Source organism: Gobio gobio (genome assembly GCF_949357685.1).
Source record: "Gobio gobio genome assembly, chromosome: 6".
NCBI classification, from domain to species: domain Eukaryota; kingdom Metazoa; phylum Chordata; class Actinopteri; order Cypriniformes; family Gobionidae; genus Gobio; species Gobio gobio.
Window position 1 is genome coordinate 56983652 of NC_137102.1, and position 23273 is coordinate 57006924.

Genomic DNA, 23273 nt, shown 5'->3' on the forward strand with positions numbered 1-23273 from the left:
CAAACTAAGTGCACTTAACATATTGTAATAATGTTGATCATTTTGAGGCAGTTATGACGACAGTAAGTTGATTCAGTAACGGCTCTGATTGATTCAGAGTCTGTGAGTCTTTGATTGTTTTTGTTTTTTTTACGTATCAGCTCAAAAGAGTAATTTGTTCATCAGTTGTTCATCATTTGTTCGTGAGTCGGACTGCACTGGTTGCGCGCTATGTTTATTTCTGAGTGCAGATGCAACAGAAAGAACTGCTGTTTTTTTTTTGTTTTGGGATTATTTGACAATACCCATGGTTATCCTTTCATCACATTTGATATAATGAATACGATCTGCCTTGAGTCTCAATTACAGCCTGCCAAATTTGACTGTGAAAGCAGATCAAATCTGAGAGGATCCAGTAGAAGTTTATATTCTCCATGTGTGCTTGTATTTCAGAGGACAGGAAGCTGTTTGTGGGCATGTTGAATAAGCAGCAGACAGAAGAGGACGTGTACCGCCTTTTCGAGCCCTACGGAGTCATTGAAGAGTGCACTGTATTACGAGGCCCTGATGGAAACAGTAAAGGTGAGTTGTAGTTCCTCCTTTCATCTCTCTTCAGTATTCACAGCAGTTTTATGTGCTTGCTAGTGAATGACAGACATCCGCCCGCGTGTTCCTGTCTGAGGTGCATTTTATATTCCGAGGAGTTAAAGAATAGTGACCTTCTACAGAAAAAGGCAAAGTCAAAACAAACAAACACAAAAGCAGCGTTCAACCTTGAGTGCCGCAGCAGAAGTGCTTTCATTTACACATTCAATTTCACCGCGTCAGTCTATTCAAACACACGCACGTCAACCTGACGCTCTGCTGAAACACTTTGTGATGGGTTTCTCGTCGCTAACGTGGCAGAATCCATTCTGGAGGGCGTCGGGTGAAGCCTTTCCGCCGCGGGGTGCCGATATCACCTGACAAACCCCCGGCACAGTCCAGGCAGGAATTATTTACACAGACTCCAAACGCTGCGTCCATTAACGGACTGCAAGAGGGAAACGTGTCAGAAAGGTCAATCTTGTTTGAAATGTGTGAAGAGAGAATCGACGGGAGAGATTTTGAACTCGACACGAAATCATGAAGGTTCATTCGTCCAATCACATGACCTTCCCTTTTTTTTCTTCTAATATTTAATACATCAGGCTTTAATGGTTCATATAGTGAAAATATGGAGCTCATACTCTGAGGGAAAACACCTCAATTTTATTCAGAGCAAAAATATGCAATTCTGTGCAGATGCCCATATTTATGGTCTAAAAGTAAGATGAAATTCTGATGCTTGTAATATAAATCAATAAGATCTTAACAGTATAGTCATCAATCTATCTCTCTATAATGTCTTATTAAAGGTGCACTATGTAACATTTTTCAGTAAAATATCCAAAAACCACTAGGCCAGTGTTATATATTTTGTTCAGTTGAGTAGGCTACTTACAATATCCCAAATGTTTCCAACTATTTGTAAAATGTGAGAAAATTGCTCTTTTAACTCTCTCGAGTCGGCAATCACGCCGGCATGATTGGCTTGCTTTTTTTCTTATCAGTGCCAAAGAGACTCAAATAACTCTGTCGTTTTTTATCATTCAGGCAAGTGTTATACATCATTATAATCTGTTAAGTTTTTATTTTATTTTTTTAGTACAGTCACAATAAAAACAAATGGTTGTGCTTTTTGCAAAATAAAGAAATCAAACATGATGCCCTATCTGCAGCCTCTCTGTCAAAGACGTTCATTCTGATAGTCTTCAGAAAATGACCTCTAGCTTATCGAATACTTGTCTGACAAACATGAGACATATGTCTAAAAAAACGCTGAAATGTCAGGTTTTAAACACTGTAAACCAAATCAAAAACAAATATTCTGTGTTTATGTAATCCGTTTGAAAGCAGATCGATGTTAGTCGTTCCTGAGTGGCTCATTATAGACTAATGCGACCACGCCCACGAAGCACGCGCTCTATTGAGATTCAAATACTGAGGCAACGCCAACACACACACATCAACTCAAACAAACACATCGTGCACGAGGCGCACTGAAGCTTTCTTTGTTTAAATTAGCTCAACATTACTGTCAGATGTAAGTAATTACCTTGACAAACTATACATCATTTAAAAGATCTAAGACTCAAGCTTCCATTTTTGACCTCTGTTTTATTCTCAAAGTCATATAGTGACTGTAATTTGTTAATATGTGTCAGGAGATCTTCTTCATGCGTGCTATATATGGACTACGTGTGCACGGAGCGCCCTCCGGCTGCCAGTATGAAGTATGAAGAGTTTTGAAGAGTTTTTTGAAGAGTTTTTTATGAATGAGAGCAGCTGACGCTCGTATTCCAATCTTTAGAAGGTACCGATGGTTTTCATATTCATTGATTGATTTCTGAAAGCTGTTTATGTCAATGTCACATGGTATCACCATGTGACATTAACAGAAACAGCTTCCAGAAATCGCTCTAACAATGTTAGACTAACATGCAGATAGACAAGTTTGAAGATAATAAACACACAATCGCGACAATATATGGCTTATCTGTGTTATTTATACCATGTTGGGTGTTTTCATAATAGATTATATTTATAATGCAATGCTACTCAAGCTTTTATAATTATGCAGAATATTGTAAAATATATTGTCTGTCTGATTTTTTGATCCAAAGCCAAATGAGATCACATAAGGTTATTTAAAACAATTGGTGTAATAAATCATAAATTATAGTTTAATGAATCATAAATTGTTGTGGCAGAGAATATAGATTGTTTTAAGTTATCTGGTCTACCTTTATGAAGCAACTATGCACTGTGCCTAAGCAGAATTTCCCCTTGGGGACAATAAAGTTAACTAACTAAGCAAAAACTCACTTTATTTAGATTTTCCCCCCATAAATGTTTACTTATCTAGTAAATTAATCTTGATTTAAGAATCTTAAATATTTGGACTGGAAACAAGAAAAAATACCAAATAAGAAAAGCATTTTTTGCAGTGTAGTCAAATCTTCTGATCATTTAAAATATTATAGGCCTTTGTTGATTACATTCCAAATAAAATAAACTACAAAAAACATATATTTCCTTTGCTCTGTTGCTCTCTGTCACATAGGCCTACCTGAAGCTCATTCATTATGCAGCTCATTAATGCGAGTCCTTTGTTATCTCAGGTGCTATCTCATCATTATTCATTAGATATCACACCTCCTCGCATATTGGCTTTGTGAAGAGAAACTGTCTTCCAAATTTTAAATCAGTGTATTGTTTTATGTGAATGAGTAGGCTCAATGATTCTCACATCAGTATAAAGAAAAACTCTATGCAAATACAGACAGGAGTCAAAAGTCTTGGGAACACATATCTATTGTGTGTTTTGAGGCCTTCATTTTAAAAATTTTTTTTTTGTTTTTTCAAAATCCGTGCGTAAACATTTTTCTCTCAAAAATACAAGCATGTACATACAAGTTGCACACAAATTCTGGTAGCCCAGTTTGTGCTGAATACAGTGTAATTACACTTTTGCCATTAATGTGTTTATAAGCAACTGAAAAAAACACAAATGTCAGAGCATGTCAAAACTTCTAAAGGGCCTCAAAACAGCTCAGACTCCTAGGGGTTAAACACGGAACCGGGACATGTGAGGGAGTCGCCTGTCGATTGCGTCATATCTGCATTCCCCTCGGTTTCCAGTTTTATTTTGCAGAAACACTTTACTCTGACGGCAGTGTGAACAAGTGTCATAGCAGCCGCCGAGCGAACGCACATAGTAACGTCACAACATCATTTTCAACACACTCAGATGTGTCTAAAATGATAAACAGAGCTGCGTTACCTCATACTCATGACCGGAAAAGCGTAAATGGCGCCGGCGACTGTGGCATAGTAAAAGTCCCGCTGCTCGCGAGGCATGTGTTGCGTTCATCTTAATAACAATCGCTCCAGCGGTTCCTCAGCTCCACAACACTCGGTCCTGCTCTGCTTCAGACTACAGTAACGTTAATAATCACATCCATGAACATGATTTCTGCCCGAGTCCTATCCCGATTCTTTTCCACCGGCTGTGAGGTGAAGACCTCATGTCCCAAGATTCTGCGCTCAAACTTGGGGTCATCAAACTACGCCTTTGTTTTGAATAGGCGACCTCTAGCGGACGGAAAAGTTACATAGTGCACCTTAAAAGGGTCATGAAACCCTAAACCAAATCATAGAAGTCAATGTTACCATCCATTTGTTTTGATTGTAAGAGAAAACTAGTTAACTTTAAACCTTTTTGCACTATATTCAACGTCCAGGTTTAAATTCATCTTTGTATCAGCGTCACAGAATGTGACATTTTCTCGTACTATAGTACTGCGATGACTCATCGTTGTCTCATAATTATTCATGAGTCTGCGTGTCCTTATCCTATGAGAAGAGGCCTCGCTTAAATATTCATGAGATATTTAAATGCTTAGTTTTTTGATCAAAGCTCTGTAGTTTTGAAAAACATAATGCAATGCAATACAATGATGATTGAGAGATGAACAAATTAACCTTCCTCAAAAGCCCTATGATCATATTTGATACTCACATTTGAACATGATGGATAATCAAGTAAACTTGCTTCAGTCCAGTAAGTGTTGAAATATTTAACATTTTTAAATATTACTAACAATATACAACTTATTCTTACGCTTACTTTATAAAAATCTGCAGAGATTTCACAGTACAAAAGGTTTTGCAGCAAAGTTTTGATCATGTTGGTAATTAAGAAATGTATGTATTAAATATAATACAGTAGGCTTTATAGGGTTAAAACACTTCTTCTATGAGAAATCATGGAGTTCTTATAACTATAATGTGGTAGGGCTGCACAATATATTGAAATTATCGAAATATCGCAAATGTACATATCGCAATATGCATATTGCAAGGGCACGCAATATCTGAATGATTTTAATAGGCTACTTCAACATTGTGAAAATTTACGTTTTAGGTCGATGCATATAGCAGAGAATAGACTGCGCACACGACTGTTACTTATGTGACTTGCTTGACATTAAAAAGAGTTATTAAACACAATAACTTGCGAAAAACAACTCCTTGCAGTCTCACGCTGTCTGACACACACCGAAACGTGCGCACAAGCCGCCTCTCTAAAAGCATGTGTTCCCTTCAATTCTGTTTCATGTCTTGTTACACACTCGAACAGTCAAGGTATTTAAATATTGACATTACATTTTTTGTTTGTATACATTGATGTTAAAATTATATTGTCAGATTTGTGACATTAAAACACTGCTGGTCACTTTCAGAAGTTGTAGCGATGCTTTCTTCTCCCAGAAAGAATGTGAAACACATAAATCATTCCCAGTTCATGATCCGAATCATGATCCAGACTCAGTGCGCACAACCATGGTCATACTTAAAAGTTAAAATTAAGAAGAGCAGACGTGGATAAGTCTGAAAAAGTGTGACGACATGAAAGTGCACACAGAAAGCTGCCTCTCAGACGCCAGACCACAAGTACTGAATTTTAGTTCTACTAATTCTACTAAAATCTTATTATAGACTAAAACTAAAACAATTCAGATGCCTAAAATGTTATAGTCAAAAGACTATGAATAAAACTAAATCGAAATTTGCCGTCAAAATTAACATTGGTAGGAAATATGGTTGGTCAAATGATTTTTATAGATTTACCCGCCAAGTTGCCATAGCCTTGTGGATACAGCGCTTACGGTAACGTTCGACAATTATGTTAGTTAGCATGCAAAAACGTAGTTGGGCTAATAATGTTAACTGAAGTCCTTTCAGAAATGTTTTTTACATAGTCCTCCTATCAAATAAACACAATGTAGAAACCTTTCTTTTCTAGTATGATTTTGACTTTGATAAGAGCTTTAACTTTTAAACAAGTATTTAAATGAGTTCAAGGTATGCTAGCATGTCGGATGGAGCATGACTGGCTTAAACCACCATGATGGAACAGCGTGCATTCATACAACAATGCAACAATAATAAAATAATGCGTTTACTTTTACTTTTGATACTTAAGTACTTTTAAAAGCAAGTACTTCTGTACTTTTACTTAAAGGGTTAATTCACCGAAAACTGAAAATTCTGTCATTAATTACTTACCCTAATGTCGGTCGACACCCGGAAGACCTCCGTTGATCTTCGGAACACAAATTAAGATATTTTAGTTAAAAAAAGTGATGGCTCTGAAAGGCCTCCATTTGCACAATGCACGGTTCACTCTCAAGACCCTTAAAAGGTACTAAAGACGTCGTTACTAAGTCCATCTCACTACAGTGGTTCTACAATAACTTTATGAATCAGCGAGAATAGTTTTTGTGCACAAAAAAACCCTAAATAACGCCTTATATAGTGATGACGATTTCAAAACACGGCCTCATGAAGCTTCGAAGCGTTATGAATCAGTGAGTCGATTCAAGATTCGGATCGCGTGTCAAACCGCCAAACTGCTGAAATTTGGCGATTCAAACTGCTGAATAGACTCACTGATTCATAACGCTTCGAAGCTTCATGTGGCCATGTTTTGAAATCGTCATCACTATATAAGTCGTTATTTAGGGTTTTTTGTGCACAAAAACTATTCTCGCCGATTCATAAAGTTATTGTAGAACCACTGTAGTGAGATGGACTTTGTAACGACGTCTTTATTGCCTTTTATGGGTCTTGAGAGTGTAAAGTGCATTGTGCCAATGGAGGCCTTTCTGAGCCATCACTTTTTTTAACTAAAATATCTTAATTTGTGTTCCGAAGATGAACGGAGGTCTGACGGGTGTCGAACGACATGAGGATAAGTAATTAATGACAGAATTTTCATTTTTGGGTGAACTAACCCTTTAAGTAAAAATCTATCTTTACAACTTTCACTTGTAATGGAGTAATATTTAACCAACAGTACTTTTACTTTTACTCAAGTAATGGAGTTGTGTACTTTGTCCACCTCTGATTTTGACCAGCTGAGAACTCGTGAAGAGCTTATAAAATGTGTAAAGGAGTCAAAACAGCGTCAGGAATCCCTCGCGGTTCTGACGCCTGTACCGAACTGTGATGGGCAACACCACGACTACATCACATCTAGTGACATCATGTCCTGTTTTTGGTTCGTTTACATGTGTTTGGTCCGCGTTGCGTTCATATTTTTGGTTTGGAAGCGGAGCGAGACCCATCTTTTCAGCGTCTCGGTCCTCTTGTTAAGTGCGCACCAGGGTTCAGACGGCAGCGTTCACACCTGAACCGCACTAACAGAGCAATCACACCAGGGTTCGTTTTAATCCAACCAAACATGCCAAGTGTGAACACACCCTTAGAAACAGCAGTCAGTGATTGTGTTTGTGTTTGTGTGCACGTCTTCTCTCTCATCTCCAGCGTTGCATTCACCAGAGACACACAGTCCTCTGCAGATAACCTTCACCGCTGTTCCTCATTATTTCTTTGCTCTCTTTGTGTGTGTGTCTGTGTATGTATTTTGCAGGTTGTGCCTTTGTAAAGTTTTCAACACACACTGAGGCTCAGTCTGCCATCGCCGGGCTGCACGGGAGTCAGACCATGCCTGTGAGTACAACTACACACATGCAGCTTTTATGAGCTCGTATTATTGAGAGGTGACAAGAAAACATTTCAAATGACCTAAAAATACACTTTCTCCTATACATTCAGACCTAAAATGCTGAATAAATGAATGGATATGATATGCGTCAACATTCACGATGTCATTTGTGCAAACACACACACACACGTTCATGTAACGCACTCGCACAGCTGTGAGCTGCTGTCATGTGTTGAGCTCAAACAGCATCCGTGCCAATATAAGTGCAAATGAGCTGCTGTCATCCTTTCTTCTCTTCTGAACGAAGTACTAGCTTACTGCTTACTACACAGTAGTGTACCGCCTGACCAGAGACCAAGACCGGAGTGTGTTGGAACCAAGACAAGACCAAGACTTTGAGGGGCCAAGACTGTACATCCAATCACATTAATGATGTTAACAAATACTGGCAATATATTGATATCCTCGCAGTTGTGGGTTGACCGGTCTTGAAATAAAGTCCTGAGTCCTCTTACTCTGAGGCCGAGTACAAATGTGGTCGAGACCCAGACAAGACCAAGACCTTCAACAAATGGTCTTAAGACCGGTCCTGGGACTTATAGTGCAGCGTGTACTATTTGTTTAATTGTTTGTTTGTTTGTTTTTCCAAAAATGAGAATCTTAATTACGGGGATTGCATAAAATGTACTTTAATAGTTAAAATTGTTAAACAACATTCTAGAAGATATTGTATTTATTTGACAAAAAATAAATAAAGTTATTATAAAGTAAAATATAAATTATTTTATCTTAAAACTTCATTATTATTCGTTTTCCATTTATTTTAATTCATTATTAACCTATTTATGCAAATAAAATATAAAGTTAAATAAAGCGCAGGCCAGTCAAGTTCCTCCACACCAAACTCGCTCATCCATGTCTTTATGGGCCGACGCTTTGACAGGAAGGGGCCGTCCCCAAACTGTTCCCACAAAGTTGGGAGCATGAAATTGTCCAAAATGTCTTGGTGTGCTGAAGCATGAAGAGTTCCTTTCACGGGAACTAAGGGGCCAAGTCCAACCCCTGAAAAACAACCCCACACCATAATCCCCCCTCCACCAAACTTTACACTTGGCACAATGCAGTCAGGCAAGTACCGTTCTCCTGGCAACCGCCAAACCCAGACTCGTCCATGGGATTGCCAGACAGAGAAGCGTGATTGGTCACTCCAGAGAACACGTCTCACTGTTCTAGAGTCCAGTGGCGGCGTACTTTACCCCATTGCATTCCACGCTTTGTATTGCACTTGGTGATGTAAGGCTTGGATGAGCTGCTCGGCCATGGAAACCCATTCCATGAAGCTCTACACACTGTTCTTGAGCTCATCTGAAGGCCACATGAAGTTTGGAGGTCTGTAGCTGTTGACAGAAAGTTGGTGACTTCTGCGCACTGTGACCCTCAGCATGCGCTGACCCCGCTCTGTGATTTTACGTGGCCTAACACTTCATGGCTGAGTTTGCTGTTGTTCCCAATTGCTTCCACTTTGTTATAATACCACTAACAGTCAACCGTGGAATATTTAGTAGTGAGGAAATTTCCCGAATGGACTTCACGGCCCCACGCTTGAGTTCTCTGAGCTCCTGAGAGCGACACATTCGTTCACAAATGTGTGTAGAAGCGTCTGCAGGCCTAGTGCTTGATTTATACACCTGTGGCCATGGAAGTGATTGGAACACCTGAATTCAATGATTTGGAGGGGTGTCCAATACTTTGGGCAATATAGTTAAAACTATCTTTAACCTGCACAAACAATGATAATCTTAATTTGGGGGGCTGCATAATATTAATTGTAATATTTAATAATAAAAATAAATATTCCGTTTCAGCCAGTATCCCACAAACAGCAGAGCTATTGTATGATTTCAGAAGACTTGGATCACAGCTACTTTTATGATAGTTTTGCGTGATTTTTTAAAGCGTAGCGGCTTTAGTCGCAGTCGGTGTCTGGTTGCATGGAAAAGAGCCACTGTTACAACATTTCTTTTGTGCTTCATGGAAGAAGTCATGAGGGTGGATTAATTATGACAGAATCTTCTCCGAATTTTGGTGAAAAAATCTATTTTGCAGAATTCCACAGCTTTTCCGCCAGAATCAGCTCAAAAAAATGCTGCAGATTCTTCAGATGGGTCATCTGGGTATTCCTTTCACGGAGAAAAATGTACAGTATGCGCATAACGTGCAATATAGTGCGACCAGTATGCTATTCTGAACATTTCCTTTCTATTCTACAGCTCACACTCTTTTTATCACACTCTGCATGTTTTCCCACCTCTCTCTCTCTCTCTCTCTCTCACATACTCGGAGGTTCAGATGAATAATTCCTCCGCCACACATTGAAAGGACAGATAAAGAGGTGTATTTCTCCGTCCCCTGAGAGCAGGACAAGAGGTAGAAAGAAAGAAAAGGACAGGGATGATCAAACAGAGGGAAAACACACTCTGACACTGTCTAACTGTCACAGAGAAGGAAGACAGGTAGTGCACAAATGCTTCTGATGAACCACTGTAAATGTGTGTTTAGAGATCAGCACAACCTTGAGAGTAATTATCCTCGAATGAAGCGTTCAAGGCCGTATCTCACACTCACACACTTTCCATAGCGATAATTAAAGCATTTACATAGTCGACGACAGAATGAGAGATTGAAAGGCTTGTTCCAAAACCTAGTGCGCTGCCTATGTAGGCACCGTTTTAAGCCTTAAAGAGGACCTATTATGCTTTTCTCTAGTGTGTAATGTTGCTGTTTGAGCATGAAAAAGCTCTGCAAACTTACAAAGTCCCTCCAGCTGGAGTTCTTCTCTATATCAGTGTCACTGTTTCTGAACTCCCTGAAACGCCTCCATTGTAGTATGGAGTTTTCTTCCAGGAATAAACACTCCACAATATCCCTCATTTAAATGATTCATATGCAGAATAAAGGGACGGGTTCTGGTCGAGTTAGTTAGAGCTGTTGAAAAACAGTTACATAGACTTCCATAATAACTGAGGAATGCGGATGTAAAACGTGTCACGGAGCGGCCAATCGTTCCAAACAACCAATAGTTCCAGCGTTGAACCCCATTCATTTCAGTGTATCTCAAGCACACTCGCTGGCAAATTGATGAACTTACTGCATATTTTGAGATTTTATGGCATTAGTCGACCTCTCAGGAATATTGATAGAAGTGGTATTTTAAGAAGTGCGTTATAGTTAATGTCTATGGTGTTAATTATTATATAATAGATTGTTAGACTCTAACTGCAGTTAGAGAACGTGAGCAGCACTGCATCAGCTACTATTTCAAAGATGCTATCGGTCATATTTCAACAGTTTTTAGTCTCTCTGAGATCTTTCTGTCGAATGAGTTTCTATGAAGTAGTCTATCTAGCGCCTGGATATAAAGAGTTGAATTTTATTGCTGGCCTGTTTTTTTAAACACTATTTAAAACTTCTTTCTTGGGTTAAATTCTGTATATGCTAGAATCATTAATTTATATTCACCTGGTGTGTATGCTTATGTGTAGGGTGACCAAACATCCTGTTTAGGGTTGCCACCTTCAGTGTGGCAAAATAAGGGACACCCATTCACGACCCACACCAAAAATGAAATACATGTTTGGAACAACTTGAGGGTGCACTGTAAAAAAAAATTCAGGTCTCCAATTGAAAATGTTCTAGTGAGCGATCACATCTAAATTTTTCAGTTGTCCAAATTGAATTTCTGTGAATTGATGCAATTTAATTCAATTAAAATTTAAGAAATTAAATTTGGCCAACTGAAAATTTTACATGTGAACGCTCACTAGAAAATTTTCAATTGGGGACCTGATTTATTTTTACAGGGTGAGTAAATGATGACAGAATTTTCCTTTTTGGGTGAACTGTCCCTTTAAGCAGTCATTCTGAACCACTAATCACTTTTTTGAATTTCAAAAATGTTTTTTTTTTTTTATTAATTTACTTAAATTATGACTATATTATCATGTAATTATTTGTCCCATTTTTACCTAAATATTTTTTTTAAATGTCATATGATTATTTATTATGTATGATTAATATAGCCTAGCTAAATTATAAATGATATTAATAATAACATTTATTAGGCTATAATCTATTAATTAACCTGTCTAAAAAATAATAATTCTGTCTGCCAAGCTCTGATAAGATATGGAGTATTATATTAATTTATTATCCATTAAAAAAAACTATAGGCCTATACCTTTAGAAGCACGGATGTGTGTCAGCGCTGCTGCTTTAAGTCAGACAGTCTGAGCAACTGAAATGTTTCTCATAAAGTGTGCAGTTGGCCTGAGGTTCATCATGAGTTACTGGACACACCCATTGATACCTTTTTGATTTTCAGCTCTATATCTGGAGATCCTCTTGCGTTCAAACGGTGGACGCGACGCGAGCTCGACATGTTTTTAAAAAACTGCGCAAGTTTACAGCGCATGTTCTCGAGACTCCGCCGCTATGGCAACAAAGCCGCTAAAATGCAATCACTCACAAAGGAGCTCCTGTACTACTTATTGTGAAATTGATTTCTTTATATTTGCTATCAGTATTCTCCACACTGCAAAATCCGTATGTGTTTATTGAACTATGTGTGGGCCTATGTAAAATACGGGACATTTTGCATTTTGCTAAATGACATTTTGCTTGTAAATACGGTACGATTCCGTATTTTACGGGACGGGTGGCAACCCTAGTCCTGTTTTCCCAGGACATGTCCTGTTTTCAAGTCCTGTCCTGGTCCTAATATAATAATTTTCTATCCATACAGAGGCGGCATACTTTAAATGTATTGAAATTAATAAGGAATCTTTGAGTAAACTTCGAGTATCATTTGAGTATCTCAATGGCGGGCCGAGTGTCCTGGTTTTCGCTAATCAAAATATGTGAACAAAATACTCACACCCTACTTATGTGAGTATCATGAAATAACATTCGGATGTTAACAACATTGAAATGATAAAATAAATTACCACCATAACCAGTAGATGGCGGAAGAGGAACATTAATTGGCTCATTAGCCATTTTTTTCTTTTTTTGAATAATTTTTTATAGATTATCAAATCACTATTATAATATTAAAATATCTATTTTTGTTACTTTATTTGTACTGAAGTGTTAAATACATAGGGAAAATCACAAAGTCTCATGAAAAACAAAGACTAAACTTCGCAATAAATCTTTATTTGAATCGTCTCTGTGCTTTGTTTGTTATAATGAGAGGATTTGTAGATAATGGGAAGATTCGTGTAAAATGTAAACTTGCACTAAAATGCATTCAGCGTTTTGAGACTGTATAAAACTTGTTTTGATCGATATGGATTCTCATTCCATATCGGGCAAAATTAGCAGTATAGACCAAAACCACAATTTGTACCAGACTGTAAACATGTTTAATTTGGCTGTAAAGTTGGGCATTTTAACATGAGCTCAATGAGATTCTGCTCCCCTCTGGAGTCCCTAGTGGCCAGTCGATGAATTGCAGTATTTGTCACTTCCGTATTGGCTTCAAAAGACACTGCGGGAGGCTGCTTGGTTGAAACTCACAGGCTGCGTCCGAAAACCAATAATGATCTACAGCAAAATAGAGAGAGCTTTGGTGAGAACTAAACAAATATTGAATTACTACATTAGTAATATCTCGCTAGAAATTACATCAGAAGTAGAAAATGTTGGTAAAAAACGTACATTTACACACAAACTGGTACATTTGACCAGCAAACGCAACTTTCGGACGCCATCTTATTTTCCCAGCTCAACTGTCACAGAATGGAAAGCACAGGATTGTAGGATATCAAAGGCAGCGAAGGATACAAATATGCTGCCTTCAAAAATCTATCAGATGAAGGTATCTCTGGAGACAGGAAGTGAAGCTAACATTAGATTCGGAAGTGCCTTGGTGCCTTCCTGCCTTGAAATGTGTCCTCCGAAAGCAGCATTTTGCAGGTTTCGGACACAGCCACAGTTATGGTAAGGGATGGGACATATCCCCAAACATGCTTGAAATGATTGACCAATCACAAGACACTGATCCAGCCGACCAATCGGAGCACATTGTGCTTTTCAGAAGGAGGGGCTTCATAGAGTGGAAAGAGAGGAGCCGCAACAATGGAGAATATGGGAAAAATAATGTGTGTTTTTGAACATTCAAGCATGAAAACCTATTCTTGTAGAGCTCAAAAACAACATCAAGACTCTGTAAAATATTATAATAGGTCTTCTTTAGAATTTAAATGCAACTAGTTCCCCCAAGGTCAGGTAAGTGGATGTTTTTGTGATTTTAATTCTTTCTAAATCAAGCAAGTCTGTATTTTTCCTGAACAAAATTACAGAGCAAACGACCCACTCTGAGGAATCTAATCCTGTCCGGATAGCAATGTCTGTGATTACGGTACATTGCTTTCACAAAGCTTCTCCTCATTTATTTTGACCTATTGAATAGTGTTGTATTGCTGCCTGGTGCAACTTCATTATGGATTTAGACCTTTTGCCAAATGTCTGGGTAAGAACAGCTGGCGGTTTAGCTCTGATGGCATCTTATGGGGAATAAAAAGAGAATTAAATCTGATAGAGAGATTCTGATCACAAACTGCTCGGAACAGCCACTGCGGTAGCATCATCATGAGCTTCACTTTTATCAATGTTTTTATATGTAATAAAAAAAAACGAGCCACAGACTACCACTCAAAAGTCTGAGATCAGGTAGATAAAAAAAAACACTTATTCAGCAATAATGCATTAAATTAATTAAAAAGTGACAGTAAAGACATTTACAATATTACAGTTTTTTACTGTATTTCTGATTAAATACTTGTTGAGTATGTGAGACCACTTTCAAAAACATTAAAAAGTTGTGTAGTGGTGTAAATTAGACAATCCCAGAATGCAATGCGAGAAGCTTGTTGAAAACATCCATCTGAGATGACAGACATAACAAGAGAAATGTTGATTACAATTTACACATAGCATTTTTTTTGATGCAGTTGATGCTAAAGTAGTGCGTCCAAAACTGGTTAGTTTTGAGGTTCCATTTTAGTTGCGATGCCTCTGTCTGTAGGCAGTAGTCAGCGAGGGAGCTCACTGGGTTTTGGAACAGAGCCAGTGAGAGAGCATGAAGCAGTACTGAGTTTCAGGGACATTTTAATAGTTCCTCATTACACATTCAGAGCCATGCGTTGAGTTAGCAAAGGCCTCATTAACAGCTCAGCCTTACAGTTTGTTTGAGCCCTGCAGAGCGAAACTTTCCACCATATCAATTTTAATGCATTAAAATATTTCAGCATCATTTTACAGCTTGTCACAATGATGTTCAATGTCAGATCTCAAACCTGTCCTGACAGCCCAGCTTCTCACAGAGTAGCAACCTCTGAGACCTTGTTTGACGCTCATGTTTTTTACTACTTCTAAATATATTAGGGATGTAATGATTCAAATTAGTCTGATACTAATATCCAATTGTTCTGCCGATGCAGATACCGATATTTTTTTGGTTTTCTGCTTTTTATGTCTTTTTAAATGAATGATAATTAATTACACAATTTAGACTTTTAAATTGTACTTTTATTACTGATGAAAGTTATTATTTTATTAAGTTATACTGACATTATACTCACATTAACTGAATTCTGAACATTAAATTGTTAAGATTTCTAAACCTTTTGGATGTTCTTAACTCACATTAAAATTAACTGAATTCTACAAACTGTTCACAATCACTCATTTCCCTCAATTAAAGGTGTAGTAAGCGATTTCTGAGGAACACGTTTGAAAGTCAATCGGACCGATCAGCACAACACACTTGCAGAGAGAGAGTGAGCCAATCAGCAGTAGGGGGCGTGTCCACTCATGATGAGGGAGGAGAGAGAGTGAGCCAATCAGCATTGGGGGGGAGGAGAGAGAGCGAGCCAAACAGCAGTAGGGGGTGTGTCCACTCGTGATGGGGGAGGAGAGAGAGTCAGCCAATCAGCATTGGGGGGGGAGGAGAGAGAGTGAGCCAAACAGCAGTAGGGGGTGTGTCCACTCGTGATGGTGGTGGAGAGTGAGCCAATCAGCAGTAGGGGGTGTGTCCACTCATGATGGGGGAGGAGAGAGAGTGAGCCAATCAGCAGTAGGGGGTGTGTCCACTCATGATGGGGGTGGAGAGTGAGCCAATCAGCAGTAGGGGGTGTGTCCACTCATGATGGGGGAGGAGAGAGAGTGAGCCAATCAGCAGTAGGGGGTGTGTCCACTCATAATGGGGGAGGAGAGAGAGTGAGCAAGAGGGAGATTTGAAGACTTTAGAAAGAGAGATGGCTGAGAGACATTACAAAAGAGAAAAGCTCAGAGGAATATCACTGGAAAAAGAAGGGTTATGATCAGCGCTGGAGAGACCTAAGCTCAGGGGTGTCCAAAGTCGGTCCTGGAGGGCCACTCTCCTGCAGAGTTTAGCTCCAACTTGCCTCAACACCTGACTGGAAGTTTCTAGTATGCCTAATAAGACCTTGATTAGCTGGTACAGGTGTGTTTAAACTCTGCAGGACAGTGGCCCTCCAGGAGCAGGATTGGACATCCCTGCCTAAGCTGAAAGATCTGAAAATAGATGTCGAAGTTGTGTTGTTTCTGTGTTATCACTCTGCTCTGCGAGTAACACTGGTTTTAGTGCGAGCACATACAGGCACGTCATTAAACAACATTAAAAAGCGATCTATATTAGATCTCCAGATATTGGATATGTATCTAATTTAAAACCACATTTGGAAGTGGCTCGAAATGGATGCAATAAAGAGACATCCACGCTTGCATTGTTTGTTTGTGTATTTTGGGGGCGGAGCAATGAATTTTTGGGTTGATTTTAAATATCAGCAGTGTTTCTCAGAAATCGCTTACTGCACCTTTGAGTGGAAATGGATAATGTGCAAAAGCATCTCTGTATTTGATCCACTTGTGCTTATTCAAGCCTTCTTTTGTTGTTGAATGGTATCTAAAAAGTAAAGCATAGTAAAAGCATTTTTGTAAAGACTCGTTCACGGCAGACCACTGAATTAGTGATTCCACACAAGAGACACTTCAGACACACATCATGAGTTCCAATGCATTTTTCCACCTCCTTTTGATTGACAATGGCAATCAGCCGATGTCCGATCATAGTGGGTAATTGCTTTTATCAGCTTATACTGGTTATTGGCTGGTGCATTCCTAAAATAAATGCTAATTCACAATGGCAGTGAATTATGTCTTTGTGTAGGATGCACACATACAGTACGAGACAGTAATGGCCTGCACCTTTCAGAGTGCTCACTTCAAGTGCTCGGCCCCTCAGAGCGATGCTCACGCTCACCCATAATCTGCATTCAAGTGCTGTGTAGGCTTTTGATCAGGCATTACAAATCCCCAGAGGTCCAGATCTTCAGGGTCTCTCAGATGAGGGGAGTATTCTGGCCTTTAGGGACAAAAGGTAAAGTGGTGCAGTAAATCATCAAGAGCATTTTAATGAGGCCGCATTTGTGTGTGTGTGTGTGTGTGAGATTGTGTGCACTTTTTATTAGCACCAAGAGAGTGCAAGAACAATAGTGCGGAAATAACCGATGATTACCTGTATGATTTTCTTTCTAATGTGGAACGTGCGATTGTATCTGGTTGCTCTTTTGCATGCAGTTACAACAAAAGAAGACTGATGCTTTTACACTTCAAAAGGGACCACTCTTTATAGTTTTTATTCACATTTTGAAGTTTTTATTCTTTTTTGTTATTTTGTTAAAGGGTTACTTCACCAATTAGCATTAAGGGCGTTTTCACACCTACACTCTAAAAAAAAAAAGGTTCTATATTGCAGCAAAAATGGTTCTTGGCTCGTAATCATAGGGGAACCTTTTTTAGTGCTATATAGCACCAATTTTGGTGCTTCAGTGGTTCTTCAGCGGTTCTTCAGAGGTTCTTCAGAGGTTCTTCACCGGTTCTTTGACTAAGGTGCTATATAGCACCTCTGAAGAACCGCTGAAGCACCACTGAAGCACCAAAATTGGTGCTATATAGCACTAAAAAAGGTTCCCCTATGATTACGAGCCTTTTTTTTTAGAGTGTTTGGTCCGGATTTTCGGACTTTTCAGTTTGGTCCAAATCAAAATTGCAGGTGTGAAACCTCCCCCGTACCACGGTCCGGACCAAACAGACGAAATTTGGTCCGACGAAAAGAGGTAGTCTCGGTCCGGATCAAACTGAACAAAGGTTCGGTTCGTTTCTAGTGTGAAAGCATTTTCTGTATGGTTCGGACTTTCAGACCATTTACAGGAAGTTCCTGTTTATGTTTAAATATTATAATGTTATTTTTAAATTCAATCTGGGCTACATTGATTATGAAAAGTGAAAATATGCGCAATATGTCAGAAGACAGAAAGTCAGAAATAATTTTGAACAAAATTTTGTATGATTTTGCTTAGAAAGCATTTCTTTAATGGGAATTTCGTTTTGTATAAATTGTATCTTGATTTTAATCAACGTTTAATCAGATAATTGCCTGGATTTAATAAATAAGAAGCAAAAAGTCTAATAGCAGACAATAATCGCGGGAGCGATCATGCTTTAGCTACACATGAACTGGAGCGGGTCTCAAATAAACCGAAACTCAGCAGGCTTGCCTCACAAACATGAGAAATATGTGTATATAAAGCTTGAAATGTCCACTTTTAAACGTAACGAATAAAAAATAGTCAAGCAATGCGCACTGTTCAATAGTGGCGGTGATATGCGTCCGTTCATTCATTCTTATCAAAGACGCTGACGTCAGACGCACGTCCGTTTACAAACCAATCAATGTCCAGATGCCGCCCACATAGATGATGACGAGTGGACGCAAGTGCGTCATGTAAAGTTCTTTAGTGCGCTCGCATGATTGCAATGTGAAACCAAACCAAAACTAACCGAATGTATAAAAAGTATCAAAACATGAACTTCGGTTCGGACCTTGGTGCGGACTTTCAGGTGTGAAAACGCCCTAAGTTGTATCAGAAACCCGGTAGTATATTCGAATGACCGTGCTTCCCTCCCTCATGTCCCACTGAGATGAGAGATTTCTGTATTTTTTGTCTGTATTGTCATTTAGCGTCATCTGAGGATTTTTGGGCCAGAGGCTAGAGACTACAGCCAGTAGTAGGAGCTAGTTCCGCATGTTTTCAACCCGCCCATAGGGGTGGGATCTCACGCACAGAATGTAAAATGCACACGGCCACTCGGCTCGGGCATTCATAACGGAGTGCTGCGGAGCAACGCAAGTGTTTTCAATGAATTCCTATGAAAGTTAAGCTTCCAGAGACATGAACTGAAAACACGCCAGACTGGACACTCACCGTGAATGACCGCTGCTGTGAATGAATGCCGGGCGGCCGTGCTCATTTTAGTTTCGGTTTAGAATTAGCGCCAATTCGGGGGCGGGTAGCTTGAATTGTGGGTTCATTAGTCAAACTCACTTAAATAGGCGCATTTCGCTTTGAAACCAAATCTTCCGCAGTCATATTGTCTGTCAGCTCTTCGCTCTCGTGATGAATGAGATCTGACTCCTGCTGCGTTTGTGCTGCGACTCTCATTCGGCTCGTGCTGTATTAGTCAGACACGTTCAGTTTTTAATTGTAGTGTCTGTTCTCTAACTGAATTAAATTATTTTATTTCTATAAAAATCAAAACGACGGTGGGGGCGGTGCCGCGGTGAGCAAGAGATGTAACCGGTAGGCGTGGCTTGGGAGTGGCCTCGTAGGGCAGCGAAGCAAGTGCATTCTGGGACTTGTTATCTTTCTATCCACATGAGCCAAAAATACATTTTCTGGCTTTTCTCAGTCTAGAAGCCACCAACTTCCAAAATAATTTCATATTTCTACTAAATAAATTACCCAATTTAAATTCATATTCATCTTTCCAGCAGTGAAGTACCCCTTTAAAGGGATAGTTCACCCAAAAATGAAAATTAGCCCATGATTTACTCACCCTCAAGTCATCTGAGGTGTATATGACATTCTTCTTTCAGACGAATAAAATCTGAGTTATATTAAAAAAGTCCTGGCTAATCTAAACATTATAATAGCAGTAATAGTTGCTCTGTTTTTGAAGTCCATAAAAAATGCATCTGTCCGTCAAATAATGTGCTCCACGTGGCTCCGGGGTGTTAATAAAGGCCTTCTGAAGCAAATCGATGCGTTTGTGTAAGAAAAATATCCATAATTAAAATATACTTCATTTTTTTCTTTGGCTCTGCATCAGCCGTCCCCACACCATCACTTCCGGCTAATAAGGTTAAAAACCGGCGCGATCATAGATATATACATAGAATGGTCGAATGAGGCATCTACGTATATATATATTTGATCACGCTGGTATTTTGACATTATTCGCCGGAAGTTATGGCGCTGGGAATACTAGATGACATTCGTCTGATAAGAGGTAAAAAAATAACATAAAAACTGTTCGGTTTCTCGCAGAAACCAATCGTTTCGTGTCTTAAGACAACAATGTGTCCCCACAAGCCGCATGGTTTAATAAGGATTCTTATGTCTATGTGTTTTTACTCTCATTGCTCTCATACTCTAAAATATCCCCATTGACATGCATTATACGACTATCACACTGCAACAGTTGAGTAATCTTTATTTGTCTACTGAAGAAACAAAGACACCTACATCTTGGATGCCCTGGGGGTAAGCAGATAAGCATAAACATTTTGTTTTTGGGTGAACTATCCCTTTAAGAGTTTCTGTCATTTTTGTATTAGTTTGAATATATTACTAGGTTACATTTTTATAAAAATGTTAGTTTTAGTTCAGTTTTACACTAAAACATTATATAATTGCCTGCGCCGAAATTGTGACTGATTTGCCCAAAAATCCACAGTGAAATGTACATAATACAATAAATAATAAATAATGCTCCACTGAGACATTCACATTGTTGAAAATAAATAAGCACATTCCTAGCATTAGGATCCTTTGGAAGGTAATGTTATTTTTAGTCCAGTGATCTTTTATTGCTCATCTCTCCTCGTCATCTCACTAACACGCCAGTGGGCGGGGCCAAAGTTGTGATGATGAATTAGGCGTTGATCTTGTTCTGCAGAGGCGGTCTTTCACCATCTATAGGCACATTCCACAAACAGTTGTTCTCTGGGATTGCTTACAATAAAAGCAGTTTTTGGACTAACAAGGAAGTTTGCAGTTCTGAAACTTACAGGATATTTTTTTAGTATGATGACCTCTTATATGTCAAATGCTCAAGGAAAAATGTATTTCTAAATTCATGACACCTTTAATCTTCTGCTAGCATGTTGTTCTTTCCTAGCTTGTAATAGGCTTTATTAGCTCAAAACGTCCACCTGTTGCACATTGCATTGTAAATATGACATGTAACGAATCGCTGGACAAATGCTGAAATTTGAATTATTTGGTCTGGATTATTAGGTTATGCTAGCCTGAGTTTTTCCCGTGTGTTTGTATGAAAGACAGGCATTTTCTCCCTCTGAAAAATAAATGTTTTAAATGCAAACCTGCTCAGTCCAAAACCCACGAACTGTAGGAATGACCCTGCAATGTAACTGTATATATGTTCATGTGTCTCTCGCAGGGAGCTTCGTCGAGTTTGGTGGTAAAGTTCGCTGACACCGATAAAGAGAGGACCATACGCCGCATGCAACAGATGGTCGGCCAGTTTGGCATCTTCAACCCCACCGTGGCCCTGCCGTTCAGCACCTACAGCAGCACCTACAGTACTTACACACACGCGGTGAGCACACGCAACATGCATTGCAGAATGAAACACAGGTTGTTCCATGTACTTCTGAAGTCTAACAGCCTCAGATTAATGACCACTGTCCTTGTCTGAAGACGTTTTTCCCTCTGCTGAATAATGCATTAACATAATTTCAATTCCCGACCCATGAATACTTGCAGGAAAAAGGCAAGAGTTCCAGTGCAATTTGAACTCTTGCTCCCATCGGACTCTTCGGAATATAAGTAACAGAAATCAAATTGATCCTGAGTGCCGTTTTACGGTTTATTTGCATTTTTGAATATTTGGCTTTGATTATGATGAACACTTTTATAACCTGTGGTTATGAGTTCATGTGTTTTCCGTAGAGCTGAGCGACTATACATTAAGGTGATTTATGAAAATAAGCAACATGCACTTTTTTATTTGGCCATTAAGTTTCCTAAAGACAGTTTTGTCCTGTGACTTACGAGTATTAAGACTTTTCAGGATCACACTCAGTTTCTCATGTCAATCTTGAGTACATATAGAGTAGAATTGCATCCTTCATATCTCCGAAAAGTCTTTAGTTATATTATATTTATAAAAGAAAGATACGCTTTACAGAGTCTTTCCGAATAAAACCGAGCGGATGGAGGCGCATTGTGTGGGCGGAGCTAAAGAATCACGAGCGTGCGCAGCTATTGCATTGAGAGCGTCTGAAAGCTGTGACATCCCATATTTGCTTAGCGGCTTGTGTAAATTACATCGCATGCTCCATTGATAAATTAACTATACGTGATCATGTTGTTTACTTAATGTGCACTTACTTGATAGCCAAAAGCACACAGACATTTGAAGCAGTTTTACTCACTGCCTGTGGTTCCAACATTTATCGTTGGGACCGTTCCATCCTTCAGCGTTAGACGACCTACAAATCTGGCGTCGAACTGGGCCTTGTTTATAAAACAATTGTCGCCGAAATGCAGGGAACAAACAAAACACTTACACAACTCTGTTGCTGCTCCGGAAAAACAAACTCCATCCACTGTCCGCTATCCCTGTCCTGTGAGCTGTGCAGCGCAGCCAACGACTTCCCTAAAGCCGAGCAAAGCACTTTGATGGACGCACTACTTTCGCTCTCTTGCTCTGGTCGGCGGGTGCGCATGCGCCCTTCCGCGAGGATTGCCCGTACAGCCTTTACAAGGAAATTCCAGGCTTGTTGACGTCACACAGACCCATACTCGAAAAAAACTTTCCGAAACTTGTGAGAAACCAGAAGGATTATTTTTGGCGCAGAAATACTCTCTGCGTATTACGTCCAACTTAATTTTTGAAACTTTGTCTATGTTTAGCATGGGAATCCAAGTCTTTAAAGGGGGGGTGAAACACTCAGTTTCAGTCAATCTCATGTCAATCTTGAGTACCTGTAGAGTAGTATTGCATCCTTCATATCTCCGAAAAGTCTTTAGTTTTATTATATTTATAAAAGAAAGATAGGCTCTACCGAGTCTTTCCGAATAAAACCGAGCGGCAGGAGGCGTATCGTGTGGGCGGGGCTAAAGAGTCACGAGCGCACGCAGCTATTGCGTTGAGAGCGTCTGAAAGCTGTGACATCCTTAAACGTGAGGAAAAAAACATTATCCCAAATGAACCATTGAGATCAATCAGATTTAGCCATACATATATGATCCAGAATCAGATCTAGAGGCTGAAATTTAACAGGACAAGCAGCAACGACGACTACAGCTGGACGTCTCAATGTTATGTACTGTAACTTATACACTCAACTAAAGGATTATTAGGAACACCATACTAATACTGTGTTTGACCCCCTTTCGCCTTCAGAACTGCCTTAATTCTACGTGGCATTGATTCAACAATGTGCTGAAAGCATTCTTTAGAAATGTTGGGCCATATTGATAGGATAGCATCTTGCAGTTGATGGAGATTTGTGGGATACACATCC

At 39.2% G+C, this 23273-nt stretch overlaps 1 protein-coding gene across 1 annotated transcript in view; it reads left to right on the plus strand.

Annotated features, from left to right (window-relative positions):
- The window catches only part of LOC307128599 (CUGBP Elav-like family member 5), a gene marked incomplete at its 3' end in the record, with an annotated part of 290109 nt that overhangs the window by 219104 nt on the left and 47732 nt on the right, over window positions 1–23273 (plus strand). Inside the window, exons 4-6 of the mRNA XM_079820513.1 lie at window positions 433–561; window positions 7499–7578; window positions 21182–21340. Of these exons, the coding sequence (XP_079676639.1) occupies window positions 433–561; window positions 7499–7578; window positions 21182–21340 (368 nt within the window). The remainder of the gene's footprint in view (window positions 1–432; window positions 562–7498; window positions 7579–21181; window positions 21341–23273) is intronic.